At 43.3% G+C, this 23,009-nt stretch overlaps 1 protein-coding gene across 2 annotated transcripts in view; it reads left to right on the top strand.

Annotated features, from left to right (window-relative positions):
* The window catches only part of syt12 (synaptotagmin XII), a 155,997-nt gene that overhangs the window by 101,103 nt on the left and 31,885 nt on the right, over nt 1–23,009 (top strand). For both annotated transcript variants that reach the window (XM_052029361.1, XM_052029362.1), the window contains exons 2-4: nt 4,238–4,353; nt 6,500–6,559; nt 15,945–16,138. In XM_052029361.1, coding sequence (XP_051885321.1) covers nt 6,526–6,559; nt 15,945–16,138 — 228 coding nt within the window. In that variant the 5' untranslated portion in view covers nt 4,238–4,353; nt 6,500–6,525. The remainder of the gene's footprint in view (nt 1–4,237; nt 4,354–6,499; nt 6,560–15,944; nt 16,139–23,009) is intronic.

Here is a 23,009-nt window from a genome sequence, read left to right as displayed (position 1 = left end):
CTTGACTTGTTTAGTCAAATAAATATCCAATACACTGAAGTGGCACTGATCATAGTACTGTGTATATCCAGCATTTTATAAGAACAGTTGGTCCTGTATTTTTCACACATTGTATGAATTCTGCAATTTATTTATGGTCATTACATGAGTGAGTTAGTGTGTCCCTATCAGTGAGATATCAGATATCACCACCAAACATTGGCATTAAGTAGCTTTAGACAAAAATCATTGTCAGTGAGCACTAACAGTTTTGTTGCAATATGTCAATGAGCAGTGTGTAAGTGACTAATTGCAAGTAATTAGCACTATGTAATTGAACAATACATAATCAGCATTGTTTAACTGGAAATGGCAAATCAATGTTGGGTGTCTGAATACAGTGAAATAAACCATGCAAATAGAGAGTGTCAAATCTGCATTGTCTGACTGAACAGTTACATGGTTTACCAGTGCCATATCATGGGCAGGGTTCATACTGAGGAGGACTGTGACAAAAAACAAAGATATGAATAAACTTTCAGATCAGAAATATAATTGGCAAATACACTTAAGTATACAAAGTTGAAAAGCCAAAGCAGCAAGTGCTGGAAATACGCAGGCTTCCCTCTCTATTGATTTTTGTAGATTACCAGAATTATGATACTCTGCAGTTTTGCCTGACTTGTCCACAACTCGATCAACAACCTGCAATTTCAAAGGGCCTTAGACCACAAAAGCAAAGTACTGCGATGCTAGCAAACAGAGAGAACACTGAAAATGCTTGCCATTTCAGGCAACATCTGTGGACAGGGAGAAACGGAGTTAACTCTGTTTCATCGGAACCCAGGTGAACCCAATGCATGACCCTGATGAGTATTTCCAGCCCTTTCAGTTTTTGCTTCAGACTTCCAGCAGCTGCAGAGTTTTAGTTTTGGATTGCAGTGTTGCAGAGATCTGCAGCATGAAAGCAGGTTATTTGGCCCAGTGGATCCATATTGGTACCACTGCTTCACACAAACCTCCTTCCACCCTCTCAACATAACCTCCTGTTTCTTTCTTGCTCTTTTCATTATCTTGTTTCCTCGTGTTTACGTTATTCTTCTCGGTGCATTTTTGTGGGAGCGAGTTCCATATTCGAACAACTCTCTAACTAAGCAAGTTTCTCTTGAATTCCCTTTTGGATTTACTAGTTACTATCCTACATTTTTGGCCCCTAGTTCCACTGTCACCCACAAGTGAAAACATTTTCTTTATGCCTAACCTATTGAAGCTGTGCATAATAAATGACCCCGTGCTTCACTTGTTTATGTAATCACCGCATTGCTCTGTTTTACTGCTTTTGAGGATCTGTCCATCTGTATCCCGAGATCCCACTGCTTATCTAGACTCTTATTTAGATACAGGCAAAGAGAAATGTTTCAGCTCACAGGAGAGACTAGTACCAGGGACCCCATATACAAAACAACCAACCTTAAGTACTCCTGTGAGGTCATTGAAATTTTTTTTTTTTGGCACTTCACCCAGGTCCTTGTATCCTGGTATTGGCCTCCGTGACTACTTGCTCCCACTGCATTCTGAGTATTTATCTGGAGGGACTCCAGACCACTCCATATCTCGGCTCCCAAAGACCTCAGGAGAGCAGGCTCCAAAAAATGCTGCAACATTGCTTAAGGTTTTCCAGTTCAAATTCAACTTCCTGGACAACTGCCAGCACAAGCCACAGCTCATCTGCCCTTTAAGAGGGACTGGATATACTTAACTAATGCAGATGAGTTCTAATTGAGGCTGAACACTCACAACCTTTGTGTCCTATTAATGTGACCAACTAACAGAATGTAACTGGATTCTGAAAGCATTGAGGTGAGCAAGCAGCAACAATTTGGCAGGCTTCCAGCATTGCACCAGTGGATGTGCGTTAATCATGTATCACCATCTCTGCCTAGTTTTCTGACATTTTGGACGTAGCCCTGTAAACATCTCCAGGTTTAAGGCCAGTGCTCCAGTACTGCTCTGAAACTGAGATATGTAATTAAGCAAGAGATGAAGTGAAATGTCTTCATTCAGAGGATGGTGAATCTGGAATTCCCTACCACAGAAGGCAGTGGAGGCCAAATTGCTGAATATATTTAAGAAGGAGATAGATTTCTTGACACAAAAGCCAAGGGGTATTCGGAGAGGGTGAGAAGATGGTATCGAGGTAAAAGATCAGGCCTGATTGTATTGAATAACAGAGCAGGTTCAAAGAACTGAATGGCCTCTTGCTCCTATTTTTCTATGACACAGACCTCTCTTTTGCTATCTCATGTAGGTTGCTATGTTTAAATTTCTTGGGCTTCCTTTTGCTTTTTGGTAGCGGATTGATGCAATGACATAGATACATTTTTGTGTTCCTTCAGATCTAGGACTGACAAAGATATATTTTTGTGTTCCTTCAGATCTAGGAATGGTGTTCCAGATTCATGACTCACCTATTGCAATGGTGAACAACCATGTGAATTCCCGGCACCTTCAGGACCAGGCACCTTACAGTGTGATGTAAATGAGGGAAGTGCACATCAGATAGGGTGGGTCATTCATTTATCCCACTTTCAACAACTCTGCTTCCACCACTCTTTCTGGCAGTACATTCCAGGTAGTCACAACTCTCTGGTGAAAATAGCCCCCCTTACCACTGGGCCAAACAACCCACTTCCTGCAAATCTTTGCAGTACCGCGATCCAAAACTAAAACTCTGCAGATGCTGGAAATTTGAAATAAAAACTGAAAATGCTCATCAGCGTCAAACATTGCATTCACCTGATGTTCTCAATCTACCTTGCCAGGCCCTGTCTTATTGCAATGAAGTTGGCCTTCCGCCAATTTAAGACTTTATTCCTGATCTATCCCTATCACTTTTCTGTAATCACTTTGAAATATGTGGAGTTATGGTCACTAACTCCAAAATGGTCCCCCCTGACACTCCTTCCACCTGACTGACTTACTGTCCCCAAGACCAGGTCCAGTGAAGCTCATTCCCTCTGGTCTATCAACATACTGTGTCAAAAAGCTCTCCTGGACACACCTGAAAAATTACACCACCTGAGCCCTTTACGCTAAGGCAGTCCCAGTTAATATTCAGGAAATTGAAATCCCCTAATAGAATAATCTTATTTTTGTCACATCTCTCTGCTATTTGCCTACATATCTGTTCCTCTGTCTCCTGTGTCAGGGAGCCCCCACCAGCACTATTGTGAGAAATAGAAGGAATGAGGTAACAGAAACTGACTGGTCAATTTTCAACAGTACAGTATAATCACTTGCAGAATGAGTACATTGCTGAAGGTGACAGATGAAGGAAACTTTGAGGGTCTTTTCCCCCTCTCCCAAACTTCCATGGATCTACACCCATTGCAACATAGTGCTGTAACAAAATTCCTCTCTTCTTCCACCAGCTGGACACTACAGCGGGCTTCTGCTCTTAATATTTGCATATCAGGAATGATTGAGATGGTCTGCTCCTTCCTAGAGATGGGCTTGCCCCACCTGCACTTCCTAAGTCTTCCAAAGAATTTTGGAGTCCATACATTTTGGCTTTCCCCTGTGGAATCTGCAGCCCATTGACTTTCAAGATGACAATTTATAAGGGCGGCACGGTAGTGTAGCAGTTAACATAACACTATTACAGCGCCAGCAATCAGGGTTCAATTCCTGCCGCTGTCTGAAAGGTGTTTGTATGTTCTCCCCGTGTCTGCATGGGTTTCCTCCAGGTGCTTCATTTTCCTCCCACATTCCAAAGACGTACAGGTTAGTAGGTTAACTTGGGTGTAATTGGATGGCGCGGGCTCGTTGGGCCGGAAGGGTCCGTTATTGTGCTGTATAAATAAAGTTTATAAATAAGGTTTAATAAAGTATTTCTTGTGGGTTCTGCTGTGGAATTTTCTATGCGATAGGCAACTGCAGGCTGGTATAATAATACTGTTTGCGGTTAGCATAATACTTTACAGTGCCAGTGACCCAGGTTCAAATCCGGCCACTGTCTGTAAGGAGTTTGTACGTTCTCCCTGTGTCTGCGTGGGTTTCCTCCGGGTGCCTCGGTTTCCTCCCACATTCCAAAGACGTACGGATGAGGAAGTTGTGGGCATGCTGTGTTGGCACCGGAAGCGTGGTGACACTTGCAGGCTGCCCCCAGAACACTCTGTGCAAAAGATGTATTTCACTGTGTGTTTTTATGTACATGTGACTAATAAAGGTATCTTATCTGTTGCTGTCTTTTCTACAGCAGATATGCCCATTTGCAATTGGCCTGCAATTGGTGCCTGACATCAGAAACAAGAAGCAGGATTTTATGTCTCCAGGAACACCGGAACAGACAGTTGGACAGCAGGGTGTTATAAGGTAAGAGGAACATATTGAGTTGGGACATCGGTGTCTATAGAGATTTCAGTTCTCGAAAGAAACACAAGCGTGGGCAAATCCAGTCAGCACCTTTTTTGAAAATCTGCACAGTGCAAGGCTTTGACTTATACATGCCCATTACCAACACACAACACAGCATGGCATAGTCATGTGGTCTGAGGCTGGGTTAGAGGCCACTTGAAGGACTGGGAGGTGGGTGGGGTGGTGTTCAGATATCCAGACACTGAATCTGACATGCAAATTTACTGTCCTTTATCTTTGTAATCATGTCCAGCCTTCCAAGGAATCTCTGATCGTCTAATACTGGCCTCTGGATCATCCCCATTTTTTAGTCTCTCTACAACCGCTGATAGCCATGAAATACCCTATAGTTCTGGGTGTCCTTTCTTTAATGTATCAGCTACAGTTCAGCTGGCAGCACTTCCATCTCAGGATTAAAGCCCTGCACAATACTCTAATCTGCTCTTCCAGTGCATTTGACAGGGTGAAATGGTATTTGGCAGTGGCATGTTCACAAGGAGAACATGCATACACAGCAATGTCAAATATTGCCAGGTTTTGAATGAGATGTGAAACTGAGGCCCTGTTAGTTCTCAGGTAGATGTAAAAGATGCCGTGGTATCGTGTTAGAGCAAGGGAATAATCCCCTGTGAATGAAAATCAAGAACACTCAGCAGGTCAGGCAGCATCTGTAGAAAGAGAAGCAGAATTAACATTTCAGGTCTGAGAACATTTGTGAGAACTGGGAAAGGGAGATACAAAAGGTGGTTTTAAGTAAATTGAGCCCCTGTTTCTGGCCAGTATTTTATCATATTACTGTTTGTGACACCTTTGTACAGGCAAATTGGCTGCCACATTTCCTATATTACAGAGTGACGACACCTTGAAAGTACTTAATTGGATATAAAATTCTTTGGGATATCCTGGGGCTGGAAAATGAGCTGAAAATGTAATTCTGGCAAACTTTTATGCCTACCTACTACTCCTCCTTTAAACTGCTTAAAACCTGCAAAACTTCAGATCATCTGTCTTAATATCTCCTTTTGTGCCCTGGTGTCAAATTTTGTTTGACAGCACTACGCTGAAGTGCCTTGGGGTGTTTTACTCGGTGGAATACAAATTGCTGTTACTTGCAGCAAAAGGAAGCTTTATGTGGTGCAATTGTGATGGGGACCACCCCGAACTCATTGACTTCTATAACCAAGGAAAATTGGACTACGTTATGGAAATGTTTCTGCTGATGCTCTGGCCCTAAGAGCAAAGTGGCCTCAAAGTAAATTGTTTGGGTCAATGCTAATGATTCATTGAGGAGGTGGGGTGGAGGGGTGGCAGTATGACCTGTTATTGCTGTGTTTAGAGTCATAAAGTCATACAGCAGAGAATCAGACCCTTTGGCCCACCAAGTCTGTGTCAACCATCAAGCACCCATTTACACTAATCCTATTTTATTCTCCCAACCTTCCCATCATAAGCTTCCCAGATTTTGCCACTCTCCCCCATACCAGGGACAATTTACAATGGCCTATTAACTTACACGTCACTGGGGTGTGGGAGGAAACTAGCAACCCACACATTGACAGGGAGAACATGGATACACTGACCTAAGGACCCATGGGGCAAGTGAAACGACATTGTATCTTCATTTGTGCTTGTCTTGGAGCAAAGGTAAGAACTACCTCCACTTGCAAACTCTCCAATTTGGCTTTCTGATTTACCGATTCACTTCATGCCTGTGCTACCTGGACTGGAACTTACCATTTCCCCGGTCTCATAAAATAACCACAAAAAGCTTGCTGTTTCTCCCTGGAGAGCAATGGGTTGCCCTGGTAACATGATCTCAACACATAAAGGTCTCAGATATTGCTTAATCATGAGCGCAGCCTCAAACCAGCTGTTGTAACTTGTAGGCTGGGGAGAAGAAAAGTGGTAAATCTAACTTTCCTGGATATATCTACCAATGTCATTCCTTCAATGTCTTGCAAAACAGGCTGGGAATTTAGGATCACATTGAGCACTTAAATTCGTGGTAGAATAATCAAGAATTTACATTTAGGGTTTTACTTCAGGAGAATTTGAACTGTTAGATTCCTATGGATAATACAATTGTCTTGTGTCTCATTCGCAGGCAAGATCAGAAGCAGCCTATCCACCATGGAAGGAAATCCAGCAGAATATCCCACAAGTGGTGAGTCGTGAAGGCTACTTATAACAAACAAGCATCACTGTTCCTTCAATTAATGCCCAATTCTAACCATGAGGAAATATGCAGAGGATTAGGAAAGTGATGTGTGACTTGGGCAGCAGCACAAAATGGGCAACGCTGAACTGGCACCCCTCCTGATACACTGTACCCTCAAAGTCAGAGAAATGAATACAAGGAAGACAAGTCTATTAGCCTAATGCCAGTAATATGGAAAATGCTGTAATCTTTGGTGGAAGAAAAGGGGATTGAGCAGAGTCATCATGGATTTATGAAAGGAATATCATGTTTGTCCGCTAGAGTTCTTTGAGGGTGTGACTAGTAGAATAGATAAGAGGAAGCCAGTGGGTGCAGTTTTATTTGTATTTTCAGAAGACTTTCAATAAGGTCCCACATAGGAGACTGGTCAACAAGGTTCCAGCAGGTAGAGTTGTGAGTAGTATATTGCCTTGGATTGAGAATTGGTTTGCAGATAGGAAGCAAAAAATGAGAATAAATGGCTCTGTCTCAGTGGGCAGGTTATGACTAGTATGATGAACCACTGGGATCAGTGCTTGGGCCTCAGCTATTCATAATCTACTATCAACAAGTTGGCTGAGGGGACTAAATGTCATATTTCAAAGCTTCCTAATGATAAAAAACTAGGTGAGATTATGAGTAGAGAATGGAATGTAAAGAGACAGTAAGGAGATACAGACAAGATGGATGAGTGGATGAGAATACGACAGATGCGGTATAATGTGGAAAAATATGAATTTATCCACGGTGCATACAGGAGAAAAGCAGAGTATTTATTCAATAGTGAGAGCTTGGGTAAGATCAATGTTGAAAGGGTCCTGGTTGTATTTGTACAGAAGTCAGTAAAAGTCAACATGCAGGTACAGGAAGCAATTAGGAAGGCAAATGGTATGTTGGTCTTTATTACGAGAGGATTTGAGTACTGGAGTAAAGATGTCTTATTGTAATTTTATTGGGCCTTGGAGTATTGTGTACAGTCTTGGTCTTCTTACATAGAGAAGATTATTCACATAGAGAAGGCAGGCACGGTAGTGTAGCGGTTAGCGTAACGCTATTACAGCGCCAGCGACCCGGGTTCAATTCCAGCCGCTGTCTGTAAGGAGTTTGTACGTTCTCCCCGTGACTGCGTGGGTTTCCTCTGGGTGCTCCGGTTTCCTCCCACATTCCAAAGACGTACGGGTTAAGAAGTCGTGGGCATGCTATGTTGGCGCCGGAAGCGTGGTGACACTTGCGGGCTGCCCCCAGAACACTCTACGCAAATATGCATTTCACTGTGTGTTTCAATGTACATGTGACTAATAAAGATATCTTATCTTATTCTTGTCATAAAGGAAGCACAGCAAAGATTCACTAGGCTGGCTCCAGAGATGGTGGATATGGTGCATGAGGAGAGATTGAGCAGATTAGGCCTCTATTCTCTAGAGCTGAGAAAAATGAGAGGAGGTTTCTTTGAAACTGCCAAATTCTTACAGGGCTCAGTAGAAGCAGGGAAGATGTTTCTCTTAGTTGACTTGTCCAGAACCAGGTGTCACTCTCAGATTATGAGGATGGCGATTTGGTTCACTCATTGAGTTGATTCAAAACAGATCAATAGATTTCTGGATATTAAGGGAGTCACAGAATATGGGGACAGCACGGGAAAATGGTGCTGAGGAAGAAGATCAGCCATGGTCTTGATGAATGGTGGAGCAGGTTCAAGGAGCTGGATGGCCTAATTCTGTTCTTATTTCTTATGTTCATATGTTAAGCAAAATTGGAACAAGAGACTGAAATAAGAAGAAATATTAGATAGACACGTAAAGGGCGGCTCTTGAATTTACGTAAAGTAGGTGATGGTGAGTTGGCAGCGTGTTTTATTTCTCTCAACGTACAAATGGAAATAACACTTTAGGGAGATGTAAATGTGGAGATCATCACTTCTCTATGCTGACCTAATTCAGCAGAGACAGGCATAAATCTTAATCTGAAATGTATGATTCTGAGGGGACTTCACAGGGTAGATGCTGAGTGGAGGGATGGGTGTCCAGAAACCAGTGAATGTCCAGAACCTAGAGCACAGTCTTGGGATAACAGGTTGCCCCTGAAGGTTTTGCCGTGTTCAAGTTTGGTTCTGATGCTGTATTTAGAGTGTATTTACATAACAATTTGCAAACAAGTTTAAGGTCAAACTGTTCTGTGCTGATGCTGCAGCTGGAATGTGATATCAGTGGAGTACAATAAGTTCTGATAAAGTTCATTGTAAAATTGTGATTAAGGTAAGCATGACTTTAAATATAAATTTTATGAAGTGACAAGTCTATGTAATATTCTCTTGGACATGTGGTTGAGGCATGCTTTGATGTTGGGTAAAGGAGGCAAGACTTCACCTATTCCACTGCCAGTAGGTTTGCCTTTGAGTAGTCTTAGTATTTCCTCCTCCAGTCCCTCACCTTCTCCCAGGGAGACCCAATTACCTCTCCATCTGACACATCCCAATCACCTCCCCAAGTGACCCAGGTGCCGACCTGATCACATCTCTGAGAGAACCTCCTTTCTCTGGTCCTATACTCTCTCTGATTCAGCACCTAAACCCAATCCTGACCCCACCCAAACCCCCTCCCATGACCTGTGTTCCACTTGACTCCCACCAAAGCTTTGCAATGGGCGGGAGCTGGCTGTCAAAAGCCCATTCTATGCACCAGTGACAAGGTCTGTCTTACCTCAGGGCCTTGCACCCAATAGTATTCTGTTACTGGAGGCATCACACAAAGCGACACAGCTCCCTGGCTCAGTGTCACTTTAACACAGCCTCTTAAATTCTAGTCCATTGCCTCTGCAATTCCGAGCATCTTAAATTGATTTACAGTAGTGGTGAATGAACATTAGCATGAACGTTATGGTTGGCGGAAGATTGCTACTATCCTAAGAGATTGTAACCTGGGGTTATATCATGTTTTTGTTTACTGTGTTTGTGGTTCAGTTGGAGACCAACTGCCACAAATAATGGTTGTGTTTTCTTGGAGCTGAGTACTTAATGAGTGATACTGATGACCTATTCTTGAGACTACAATACACTGCAACAGTGGCATAAAATATACCATTAGGTCAGTAGACAGCTCATTAATGAACTACATTTTCACTGACCTTGCAACAGTTTTCAGATTCAACTTCATAGAACCTGTCAGTAGCTGGGTTCTGATTTCCCAAATTAGGCCCGTCACTTGTCATACTTTTTTTCTGCACTGATTTTCTTTATAGCTAAAACTGTCTGAAAAGAAAATAAGATGAAGTTGTGATTCGCCAGGGCCAGATTTTCCAGGGTTTGGTCTGCTGCCTGGAATCGCCACCAGCCTACACTGGTGGGGCCAGAAGCAGAGGAGGCTCCGTGTCCTTGGGTTGAACGGCAAGGTTCAGATGGTAACTGGATCTCAGCTGGAGGATACTTAGGCCCTGCCCCAGAACACACTAACAGCATATGATACAAGGCATGGCTGGGTATGTGTCATTGAGTTGAATGGGTTTTAGATGCCTCTGAAATATAAAAATATTAAAATTGATATAAGTAATTTAAAGTTATTGCAAAAAATTTAATAGAAAACATCAAAATGTTTAAAAATTAATGATAACATGAAACCAAGGCAAACTTTTTACCTTGCCATTTGTTTCCAAATCCATTGGCTGAAAAGCCCCATTGAATTAGGGGAGGGGTTCACATTGTACCCCAGTTGTGACCTAACTCAGGATCAGAGACAGACAGCACAAGGTGCAATGCTGTTGGTCACTCAGTCAGTCTTTAGACTTGAAGCCCTTCCATGTTTATCCATGATTTTTTTCCCCTTGGAATGACTGAGGTCAGCAGTTCCCTTCCAAAGTGCTGGCCACAGTCAGGAAGATTCCCTTCATCTCACACCCTGTGAGACTCACAAGACCAATTTCATTCCCATTATCTCATTCACTGAAACACTGCAGAAGCTTTAATAAGGCTTGGATACATTCTGCGAGTAAAGAAATTTCTCCTGAATTTCTCATTGGATTTATTAATAGCCTGCATACAGTCCAGAGATTAGAGTCCCCCTCCGCTCTCCCCCAAGGTGGGAATGTCCTCTCCAGAGCTGTCCTTCATTTTATAGTTCTTTGTCAGATCACCCCTCTTTTGTTCTGAGAAAGGAGCCCCAGCCTGTTCAGTTTTTCCTAATGGTTATATCTTGTCAATTGCAGTACCATCTTTGCAAATGTTTAATTGCACTTTTCAACATAGAACAATACAGCAGAGGAACAGGCCCTTCAGCTCACAATGTTATGCCAAACTAATTAAGCTACTGATACCTAATTAAACTCATCCCTTCTGCCTGCACATGGTCCATATCCCTCCATTCTCTGCATATTCATGTGCCTATCTAAGAGCCTCTTCAATTCCTCTATCTTATCTGCCTCCACCACCACCCCTGGCAACCCATTCCAGTCACCCACTGCTCTCTGTGTAAACAATCTTGCATGCACATCTCCTTTGAACTTTCCCCCTCTCATCTTAAATGCATGCTGGATTAGATCTGGTATTAGATATTTCAACCCTGGGAAAAATATACCGCTGTCTACTCTATCTATGCCTCTCATAATTTTATAGGCTTCTATCAGGTCTCCCCTCAGCCTCAGCCGCTCCAGATAAAACAACACTACTTTGTCCAACCTCTCCCCATAGCACATGCCCCCTAATCCAGGCAGCATCCTGGTAAACCTCTTCAGCACCCTCTCCAAAGACTCCACATCCTTCCTGTAATGGGGCAACCAGAATTGAATGCAGTACTCCAGATGCAGTCTAACCAGAGTTTTTTTCCTAGCACTATTATACCCTTTGGGTAATATGAAGACCTAAGCAGACCAAGCTTCAATATAAATTCAATGCAACTTATATTTCTGAGTTTTATTCTGCCAGAAATAAAATTCAGTGTTTGCTTTGATTCCCAAGTAGGTTCATTCACCTACATTGCTACTTTGAATGATTTGCGAATATATGCCCCAGATCCCTTTGTGACTCAATTTATAATCTTAATGTCCATGATAGTCCTTTGTTCCTTCTACCATCTTTACCTATATTAAAATTTACGTGCCAATATGTATTCATTCTCGAAGTTTGTTCATCTCTTCATGCATTTACAGTTCTTTATTTAATTAGTAGTTGGAATAAGAAGACCTTTAGCGATATTTCTACAGCACTTCATGGTAAAATGGATTATAGATGTGTCCTACAATGTGTATGTGAAATGACCCTGTTCTTACTGTGTGATCTCAAAAAGTCTAACATTAATATAAATGCAAAATTATATTCTTACATACTTCTGTTTAGCACATTGGGGAAATGTTAACTGCTCTTCTAAAAGCTGATTAATTATTTACTTCAGTTAAAGGTTTTTCAGTTTAATTATAACCAGAGATCTGCAATTTCTGATTAGCTAGCAGTGAAGAATAACACCACATGGGGATAGCACTCTAAATGTTGTCTGACAAAATGATATAAATTGTTCTTGATGGGGGTAAAGAATTCTCACACTTTATTTTTAACTTACCTACTTAATACAACACAGGAGGACATTTGCCCTATTGGGTCCTTGCTAGCTCCCTGTAGTAAAAACCCCCTCGAGCCCTGCAACTTATTCTCTCTCACTTATTTTCCCTGAGGCACCACATTCCCTAATTTTCCCGATTCTTGACAGGGGCGAGAGTGACAGTCAGGCAAACGTTTGGATAGTCCCAGCTCTCTAACCTTTTGTGGAGAAGGGATTGAATAGGACAGACCTAGGGAGGACATTTCCACCTGAGGAAGGGGGTGGGTGGGATGGAGGTGGACCCTAATCTAGAGACGGTACACAGGGCATTAGTAAATCCAGTAAGAAATTCAGGAGACAATTTGTTACTCCCAGAATGTATCCAAACCTTTTAAAATTTTCTCTGGTGTTTCAGTGAATGAGGAGTGAAATCGGTCTTGTGGGTCACAGGGTGTCAGATGATAGAGAATTTTTCTCCTAAACATACTGAGTCAGGCTACAGCTGAAACTCATTTATTCATCTGTGGTCTTCAGCTTCTTTTTATTGTCCATAACCAGCCTTATAATTTACTGAACACTCTCAACTCCAATCTTTCCTTCTTTTCTATTTGTCATCTCCCACACTTCCCTGTAAACACACCTCTGTCAGCCCTTTCTTTCAAGCATGGTTTGAAATGCACTTCGTCAGGAGTTCTGAAACCAAAACAGAAATGCTCGAACTCAGCCAGTCCAGCAGCATCTGTGGAAAGAGAAGCCAGTTAACATTTCGGGGTAAGGACCCTTCCTCAGAACTGGGGGCTGAGTGGAAGAGTTACAGTTTTCAAAACAGAGCTGGGGGCTGCAGAGTGAGGTGTAAGGCAAACAGCTAAATGGAGGTTGGTTAAGACAGATCAGGTGATAAGGAGCATGAGTACTGACAGTTAGGGAGGCATTTTACAGAAACTGGGTGAGAAAGGGACATAAGCAGGAGAAATGGAAACAATGAGAGAGCAGTTTACCTGAAGTTGGAAAGTTCAGTGTTCATTCAGAATCAGAAGCAGAATCAGGTTTATTATCACTGACATACTGTATGTTCTGAAATTTGTTGTTTTGTGGCAGCGGTACAGTGCAAGACATAAGAATTACTATAAGTTACCAATAAATAAATAGTTGTCCAGAAGAGGAATAATGAGGTAGTGTTCATGAGTTCATGGATCATTCAGAAATCTGATGACGGAGAGGAAGAAGCTGTTCCTGAAACGTTGAGTGTGGGTCTTCAGGCTCCTGTACCTCCTCCCCAATGGTAGTAACGAGAAGAGGGCGTGTCCCGGGTGGTGAGAGTCCTTAATGATGGATGCCGCCTTGCAAAGTACCAAGATGGCAGATGAGATTTTTTTTCTTCTAGTTTACATTGGGCCTCACTATGGCTGCGGAGGAGGCCACAGGAAGACAGGTCAGAATAGGAGCGGGACTGGGATTTAAAGAGGAAGTTGAGGATCACCCCTACAAACTGAGTGCAGGTGCTCCCCAAAGCAATCGCCCAACCTGCACTTGGTTTCTCCAGTGTAGAGAAGACCACATTGTGAACACTGAATTTGCACTTCTAGATTATATACAGTAGATTGGCAGAAGTGCAAGTAAATCACTGCTTCACCTGGAATGATCATTGGGGTCCCTGGACGATGGGAAGTGAAGAGGTGAATGGACAAGTGTTGCATCTCTTTTGGTTGCATTGGAAGGTGCCTTGGGATGGGGTGTGGTGTATGGGGATCGAAGAGTAGACCAGGGAGTCACAAAGTGAGTGGTCCCTGCGAAAAGAAGAAAGGGTAGGGGTGTGGGGAGAGGGGAAGATAGGACTGGTGGGATCATGTTGGAACTGGCAGAAATTGCAAAGGACGATACATTGAATTTGAAGGCTGGTGGGGTGGAAGATAAGTACCAGGGGAACTCTTATCTTTGTTCTATCCTGGGGTAGAAGGAGTGAGAGCAGACATGCAGGAAACAGAGGAAATGCGGTTGAGAACTCCATCCTCTATGGCAGAGGGGAAGCCACGTTTCAGGAAGAAGGAAGACATTTCAGAGGCACCAGAGTGGAAGCCCTCACCATTGGAACAAATGTGACGGAGACAAAGAAACTGGGCAAAAGGAATGGTGTCCTTACGGGAGGCAAGATGAGAGGATGAAGAGTCCAGGTGGCTGCAGGAATCTGTGGGTTATAAAGGATGTTGTTGGCGAATCTATCTCCTAAAGTGGAGACAGAGAGATTCAGAAATGGAAGGGAAGTGTCAAAAACAGACCATGTAAATGTGAGCAGGGTGGAAATTGGCAGCAAAAGTGATGACATTTTCAAGTTCTGTGTGGGTGCAGGATGCGGCACCAGTGCAGTCGTCAGTGTATCAGAGAAAGAGTTGGTGGAGTGGTCCCAAATAACCCTGGAACAAGGACTGTTCCATGTATCCAATAAAATGATTGGCACAGCTATGGCCCATTCAGGTTCCCATGGCTACACCTTTAATCTGGAGAGAGTGAGTGGAATGGAAGGAGAAGTTGCTGAGCGTAAGGACAGGTTCTGCCAATTGACTGAGTGTGTTGGTGGAGGAGGACTGGTTTGGGCTCCATTCTAGGAAGAAATAGAGGCCCCTCAGACCTTTCTAATGTGGGATGGGAGTGTAAAGGGATTGAACATCCATGGTGAAGATGAGCCAATTGGGAACCTGAAATTGGAAATTGTCAAAATGGTGGAGGGTATCAGTAGTGTCACAGATATAAGTGGGTAGGGACTGGCCAGGGGAGACAAGATTATGTCAAGGTAAGGAGAAATAAATTTGGTAATGCAAGAGCAGGCTGAAACAATAGGTCTGCCAGGACAGTTCGGTTTGTGGATATTGGGTAGGAGATAGAAGCGGCAGGGCAGAGCTCTGGCACTGCCAGGTTGGAGGCTGTAAAGGGAAGACCTCCTGATGAAATGAGATCTCTGATGGTCTGGAAGACAACGGCCTGTTATTAGTTGATGGGATCATGGTCCAGAAGGAAGTATGAGGATGTGTCTGAGAGCTCACCTTTGGCCTCTGCAAAGTAGAGGTCGGCTCGCCAGACCACAACAGCACTGCCCTTGTCTGGGGTTTGATAACACAATCTGGATTGGTTTGCAGAGCAGAGTGTGGACATTCAGAAGGGGGTGAGGGGAATAGAAAAATCAAGGCAGTCAATGTCACATCAGCAGTTCGCAGTGAATAGATCAAGGGAAGGTAGGAGGCCAAATGAGAGGGTTGAGGGATTGGGAATAAATGATATAAAATGAAATAATAATATTCCCAATTCATCTGCTGATTATGTACTCAAGACAGCGCAATATTGTAAGTGTAAGCTTCTGTAATCATCTCATTTGATATGGGGTAAAAATAAAAAAAACTGCACTTAGCAGGTCAGGCTGTATCTGTGGGAAGAGAAACAGTTAATATTTCCAGTCCAACCTGACGAAGTTCTCTTTGCTCCCTTGCAGAACTTCCATCTGTCCCCTTTGCCTTGTTTAACTTCCATTCTTTGATAAGGTGTTGATCAAGACTTGTCTCCACAGGCATATCTTTGTCCTTAGCAAATGTCTCCTGCTCCACATCATCCCATGTGGATTTCTGTTGTTCTCATGAAGTGTCCCAGACTTGAAATACTAATTGCCTCTCTTTTCACAGATGCTGCCCAGCCGGTGAATGTTTCCAGTATTTTCTGTTTTCATTTGATGTGGGCTCTTCCAAGCCCTTTAGTGAACATTCAGGTATAGCCTGGTGAACAAAGGATTTCCTTTGACTGTCCCAATTATTAACTGCAGCACTGCTTTCTTTTGCTTCCAACAGTGATCAGAAATCCAGCGAGCTGGGAAATGGGAATCTATGGATCTGGAGTCCTGATTATCCTGGTGATAGTTGGAGTGAACCTATGGAAACTCTGGAAATCTGGAAATTACCCTGCACCCTCTCCTTTCCCAAACTATGACTATAGATACCTGGAACAGAAGTATGGGACTTCATACTCCGAGGTTAGGCAAAAGGTAAGAGAATAAATCTCCAGGCTGCTCACAGTGCAACCCCTGTGATTTTCACTCTATTAGTCTTCCAAGTAGGATTTGTGTGTATACCTGTGTCGGATCTGGTTATTTTCAAATCCGCAGGTTCTTTCAGGAGTCCAAGAATGAGTTGAAAACAACTTGGTGCTTCACAAAGTTTTATTGGAGAAGTTTAAAACAAGGAAACAGTGACAGAGCACGTGGCACGAGCTTTACTGCTAGGAGATGAGCCGAGACAAAAGGAACTAAAGATGAGAGCGTTGGGGGGGGTGGGGGGAGGTTGGTGGGGAGAGGGGAGAGAGCAAGAGAGAGATTAACAAAAAATGACACCTTTTATACCTGAGATAAGAGGTACTCCTCAGCTAACAATAGTCCAATCAGAGAACCTATTAGATACCTGTGGCAAAACCAACCAATGAGAAAACACATATTCACCTGATGAACGAACCAATAAGCTAAGAAGCAGCCATTCCTTGTACAGCCACTTGAGGTGTATTAAACACTATACATGTTAAAACAGTCAAATCCAACACCTAGAAAACAAAAGGTTGCGGGTCCATAGTTAAAGAGTGGGAAAGTGAGATTAACTCTCAGCACTTTCAAAGGGGGAGCACAGCCACAGTAGGCTGAGGGAACTGCTGAGTTGTAATATCGTGACCATTGTATAAACCAATGAAACAATCCCAGGAGTGCAGTGATAGTTTATCCACACCCATGGGGTGCTGTTGAATGGCAGAGCAGACTTACTGAATGCCAGAGCAAGCTAAAGAGCCTGAGTGCCCTTTCTCCTGCTGCTGATTCATTCATTCATAAATATAGAACAGTCCAGCACAGGAACAGGCCCTGTGGCTCACCATGTCTGTGCCAACCATGATGCCAGTCTAACTAATCCCATCTGCCTGTAGATGGTCTGTATCCCTCTATGCCCTGCCTGTTCATGTGTCTGCCTAAATACTTCTTATACGTTGCTATCGTTTCTGCTCCTACCGCCTCCCCTGGCAGCACGTTTCAGGCACCTATCACTCTCTGTGTAAAAAACAACTTGCCTCACACATCTCCTTTAAATGTTCCACCTCTCACCTTAAACCTATTCCCTCTAGTATTTGACATTTCAACCCTAGCAAAAAGACTCTGACTATCTACCCTATCTATGCCTCTCATAATTTTATGTACTTCTACCCTGGTTGCCCCTCAGCTTCCGACGGTCCAGAGAAAACAATCCAAGTTTGTCCAACCTCTCTTTATAGCTAATACTCTCCAATCAGGCAACATCCTGGTGAACTCTTCCACACCCTCTGCAAAGGAGAGATAGGAGAGAAATAATGATCAGAAGTTACCAATATATGGAGCCAACATTTCAATCTCTGTTTGTTGGGATCCAGCTTCCAGCTTCTGGCTCAATGGGAATGGCTCCATCAATCTCTAACTCTAATCCCAACTGCTAGCCAATTATTATATAATTAATGCAAACCAAAATCACTGGAAATATTTAGCAGGCCAATCAGCAGCTGTGGGGAGAAAAACAGAATTAATGTTTTCACCAGAGCTGAAATCAAAACCCATGAGCTTCAATCATTAACTGTGTTTTTTGAAATGTTATCTGACCCGTTGAGCATTTCCATCATTCTCTGTTTTGATTTCAGATTGCTAGCACCGCAATACTTTCCTTTTGCAACAAATATAAGGTACAATTTAAACTGAAAGGTGAACTTCAAAAACGTTGTGGCCGAGTTTCAGACGAGACAGACAAACTTGCAGAAGTGCAATAATTACCTTCTATGGATTGTGGTAATTTGCAAAAGTAGATAGGGAGAGAAGGCGGAGACCCAGGGAGTGTTCGAGAGGGAAGCCAAAGACTTCAACAGAGGTGGAGAGGATGACCAGAAGGGTCAAAGAAGGAGCCTGGAGGCCCATGGAGTGGATAGGAGGCTAAAAACCCAGGGAGGAGCAGGGAGGGAAGGCAGGGGCACTGGCAGGGGCAGGGAGGGAAGCCAGGGGCACTGGCAGGGGCAGGGAGGGAAGGCCGGGGCACTGGCAGAGGCAGGGAGGGAAGCCAGGGGCACTGGCAGGGGCAGGGAGGGAAGGCAGGGGCACTGGCAGGGGCAGGGAGGGAAGCCAGGGGCACTGGCAGGGGCAGGGAGGGAAGGCAGGGGCACTGGCAGGGGCAGGGGCACTGGCAGAGGCAGGGAGGGAAGCCAGGGGCACTGGCAGGGGCAGGGAGGGAAGGCAGGGGCACTGGCAGGGGCAGGGAGGGAAGGCAGGGGCACTGGCAGAGGCAGGGAGGGAAGCCAGGGGCACTGGCAGGGGCAGGGAGGGAAGGCAGGGGCACTGGCAGGGGCAGGGAGGGAAGGCAGAGGCCCTAGAAGGGGCAGAAAAGGAAGATAGGGAGCTTGGATGTAGGAGTCTTTCCAAAACCTGACGTTGAATCGGCCTATAGCGATTTGAATAGCACATGAAAGATGTATTGTTCTGCTTTTGCCAGAAATTGTACCAATTAGGATTTTTGGCAGGGAGCTTCAATTCCATCTGGTTTTCAATCCCTTTATCAGCTGACTTCACTGATTCGGTCTGTCATGCAGATGGCAGGAGTCATAGATTGCCACTGGTACCTTTTCAGAGCCCAAACACCAACAGAGTGGAGTAATCCTGGTAAAATATGCCACTGTGAAACAGCAACTTCAGTAAAGTATGAAACTGCAAGAGATACTCAGTTCCACTGGAAGAGAGGTATGAGTTCCAGGGAGGTCTTTGACAGATAGATATGGAGGGGAGGCTTCCTCCTGTGGAAGGGGCCACTGTTTACAAAGAAAGGCTCTCCCACTTAAAACAGACATGAAGCATTTTATTTTCCCTCAGGATTGTGAATCTTTGGCACTCTCTTCCTCAAAATGCAGTGGAAACTTTGAACACTTTTAAGCCAGAGGTAGATTGCTCTTTGTTAACTAAAGGGGTGAAAGGTTACCAGGGAGAGGAGGGAGTGCACGCTTGAGGTTATCATCAGATCAGCCATGATCTTATAGAAAGGCAGAGTAGGTTGAGGGGATGTGTGGCCTAGTCCTGCTCCTAGTTCATGCATTCAGAAGTGTATAGGAAAAGAGTACTTATAAGACATTACCAGCGGAGAGGAAGAGGGAAAGACTCTGAATGTTGGAAATGTGTGGAGCAATGGGTGGGATTGCTGGTTATCTGAACTTTGTTGGAACTGTTGAGTCCAGAAGGCTGTAATGGGCCTAGTCAAAAAGTAAGGTGCTGTTCTTCCAGCTTGGATTGGGCTTTGTTGGAGGCCTAAGACAGAGAGGCCAGAATAGGAGTGGGTTGGAGAATGAAGGTGACATCAACAGTGACTGAACTCTAAAAACAGCTCGTGTGAGTGTTATCAAACAAGATTTGACACCAACTAATAATTTATGAGAAATGAGGCCAGCTCACCAAAAACCTGGTCAAAGGGGACGATTTTAAGGAACACTTCAAAGGAAGTACTGTACGTGAGGAGCGAATTCCAAAACCTAGGATGTAGGCAGCTGAAGGCATCTTTCATGCCCATGGTTAAATGAAGAAAATTGGAGATGCACGTGAAGCTGGGTTTGGAGGAGCACTGAGATGTTGCAGAACTGGAGAAGGTTACAAAGATAGGGAAGTGATCGGTCAAATGTCAGCTCTGGGTTGCGAGGATGCTAGGCTATGGTTTGATCAGCTCCAGCTGCTCCCCTGCATTATTGTCTCATGTCACCATAATCACTTCCAGTGTGCCGGTGCTACCAAACCTAGGCTGAGGAGAGTTTAATGGTGGTGTCCCTAGTGGGCTCCCAGCCTGCCATCACTGTACCTTCAGCTCAGTCCAAAAGCTCAGCACTGCACTGGGAGCTTCACATATCCACTGGGGCTCAAAGCAACTTCTACACCCAACACACGTCCACACTCAAGATCAAAGAAGTTGCCTCACACACCTTACCTGTTAAACATCAGGCCATTACAAATATTTGTTAACTTTAGCTACTATATTTATTTCCAATTAACCAATGTACCTTTCTTTAGTGGAATACAGCATGCAAATTTGTTAAATGTATTCAGGAGTTAAGCATAGCCTCTCTCAATGAGCTGTAAAGGCATCTCAGTGTCCTTATGAAATTTTCATAAATTGTCTGGAAGCATTCCGGGATGATGACATGGGAATGAAAGTTTTGCTGGTTAAAAAGTGAATGATCCAGGTGCCTTTTTGCTCATTAGGAAAGTCCCTCAAGCTTGTCAGCTGCAAACATCGAAGACCATGAATGCTTGGCACAGCTTATTAAAACCAAGGACACAACTAGATGAATAGGCATAGAAGAATAATTGAACCCAAGTGTGTGACACACCTGAATTAATTTGCTCACTGTGTTAAATCCAAGTACCCACTCCTGTCAATTATCTAACAACTTGGCACTAGAATATAAATAGATTTAAGTATCAGTAACTGAGGTGAGGATCTAGTGAGTGAGTTCGCTCCCAGGCCTTTCACCTCTGAGTCATAAATCTGAGCTCAGTTCAGGCACATCAGTTGAAAACCACTTCTCCTTGCTGACTGATGTGGCTGTTAAATGAGCTTAGACGGTCCCAATTCTGTTTCTAAAAGGAAAGCAAACAGCACAGACTCCTATAATTTGATATAAAGTGGACTGGTGGTGAATATCATATTCAAGGAGTCATTGGGAATTGCTTTTAACAGTAACCTAAGTTTGAATGGTACTGTAGGAGACCAGCATTAAGAGCCCAGAGATTCTGTCATCAGTGCAAAGTGCTTTAGGATATGTACCTTGCTCAGGTTGCAGTTAAAATCTAATCTGAGGTCTTTTCCAACCTTAATGTGGCTCACTGAAATTTTAGACTCTAAGTGCAAGGACACGCCTCCCAAACTGGTGTAGTCCTCTATACATAAGCAGATCAAGTCTCAGTGGTGGCTCAGTGTGTGCGTTTGTTTCCATCAGTGTGTGATCATACTGAGCACTATCTGTGCAGAATAGTTTGGTCTTCAATTATCTTGGACCTTCTGGCCTTTGGACCAAGACTCACTTTGTCAAGACCAGATGCTGGTACATCAGCACCTATCCCATGTTAAAATAATCCACACGCAAACCTCTTCCACTCCTTAGAATGCAGTAGATGTGAGTCATCTTCAACCCCCAGGGACTGCCTGAGAGAGAGAGTGATAATCTGCTATTTTGACCTAAGGGCTAAGTATGGGTAGAGAGGAATGTTTATGACATCTCTGTGAGGCCAAGTGTGTTAGGAACAAGAGCCAGGGCCAGAAAAGATGACAAATAAGGACTTAAGTGAAGGCTGAGGTTCCTTTTGGCCAGGAGAATGATTTGACTAAGCCCAAAAGGAAACTTCAGACTTCCCCTGCCCACGGATTTCACTCAACCATCTCTCCACTCCACAAACCAACCCACCACCAATCAGAATACACGTTCTGGAACAGTGTTCAGTCCCGATGCAGTCCTGACCCAAAACATTGGCTATCCCTTTGCCTCCAGGGATGATGCTTGACCCACTGAGTTCCTCCAGCAGTTTGTTTTTTTTGCCACAAGCCTTGCATTGGAGGTAAGTTCATCCTGCATCCAAATTTTAATTGTTATTTCATGTTGACTTTGTGTCCTTCTTATAGAATTCAAAAGCAACATCCTAATGAGGCTAAATTGTTAGTGTGCTCTATGGAGCTATAAATATCGTTTCATATATCAAAACCCTGTCTGGTTAAGAAAACTTCATTACTTAATTTATGGAGTTGAATACATTTATTGGGTTTCCCTTCTGATTTGCATAACTAAATCAACTTATTGGTCATAAACATGTAAACAAAATAAAACATGGCATCAGCTGATTTGCTGTGGATCTTGTTAAAGTTCTTATGATTCATTGAGATTGTTCACATTACACCAACATAAACCCAGTTTAATAACACAATACTGAAGTTATGCAGAGTGGCAGGTGGATTCTTGCCAATTTAGTTCTTCATTTAGCAGGCTGATGGAATGAAAGCAGTTAGTATACTAACTCTGACCAGTAATACCACCCACCAGGGCTGTTAGCATTTATTTATAGAACTCAAGAGTGTCAGTCAATCAAAAATCTAGATATTTAGATCAACACTGTGACAAATTATTACTGAAACTGTACTTACCACAGCAGTCAATGTTAGCCCTTCACAAATGACAAATCATTAAATAAAATCCTGGGGAGAAGGAGAAAGGTCACTTCACGTAAAGATAGGAGATACTAAAATCATGATCGAAAATGTGTGCAATGTCTCTTAAAATTCGGTTAGGAGAGACAACCAGAATGGCTCTGTATGAATTTATATGATGGATTCATAGGTTATCTGACAGTGTAGCACATTACAACATGATTTACATCTTTATGCTACAGCAGAGAGGGAGAAAAAAAAATAATTGATGGATATTTCCTTCAATGTCATGATAGAAAAAGATTTTTAAAAGTACCCTAGTTTGCCCCAAAGCACTTCATAATCAGTTAACTACTTCTGAGGAGTTGTAATGGCAGAATAGTTAAGTTATTAGACAAGTATCTATAACTCTGGAATCTTAGAATCTAGTACTATCTATATGGAGTGTGTATGTTCTCCCTGTGATCAAAAGGGTTTCCCTGTGGTGCTGCAGTTTGATCCCACATCCCAAAGATGTGCCGGTAGTTTAATTGGCCACTGTAAATTGTCCATTGTGTGTGATATGAGAATGAAGGGCATGTGAAAGAGAATAGGTTACAGGGAAATAAATGGAAGATTGGGACTGATGGGAATCTTCTAAGAGCTGGCCTGGGTTTGATAGACCAAATGGCCTCCTATGTCAAAAGGCAATAG

This window comes from Pristis pectinata, chromosome 14 (genome assembly GCF_009764475.1).
Source record: "Pristis pectinata isolate sPriPec2 chromosome 14, sPriPec2.1.pri, whole genome shotgun sequence".
Taxonomy (NCBI): Eukaryota; Metazoa; Chordata; class Chondrichthyes; order Rhinopristiformes; family Pristidae; genus Pristis; species Pristis pectinata.
This window is presented reverse-complemented; position numbering and strand designations above follow the sequence as displayed.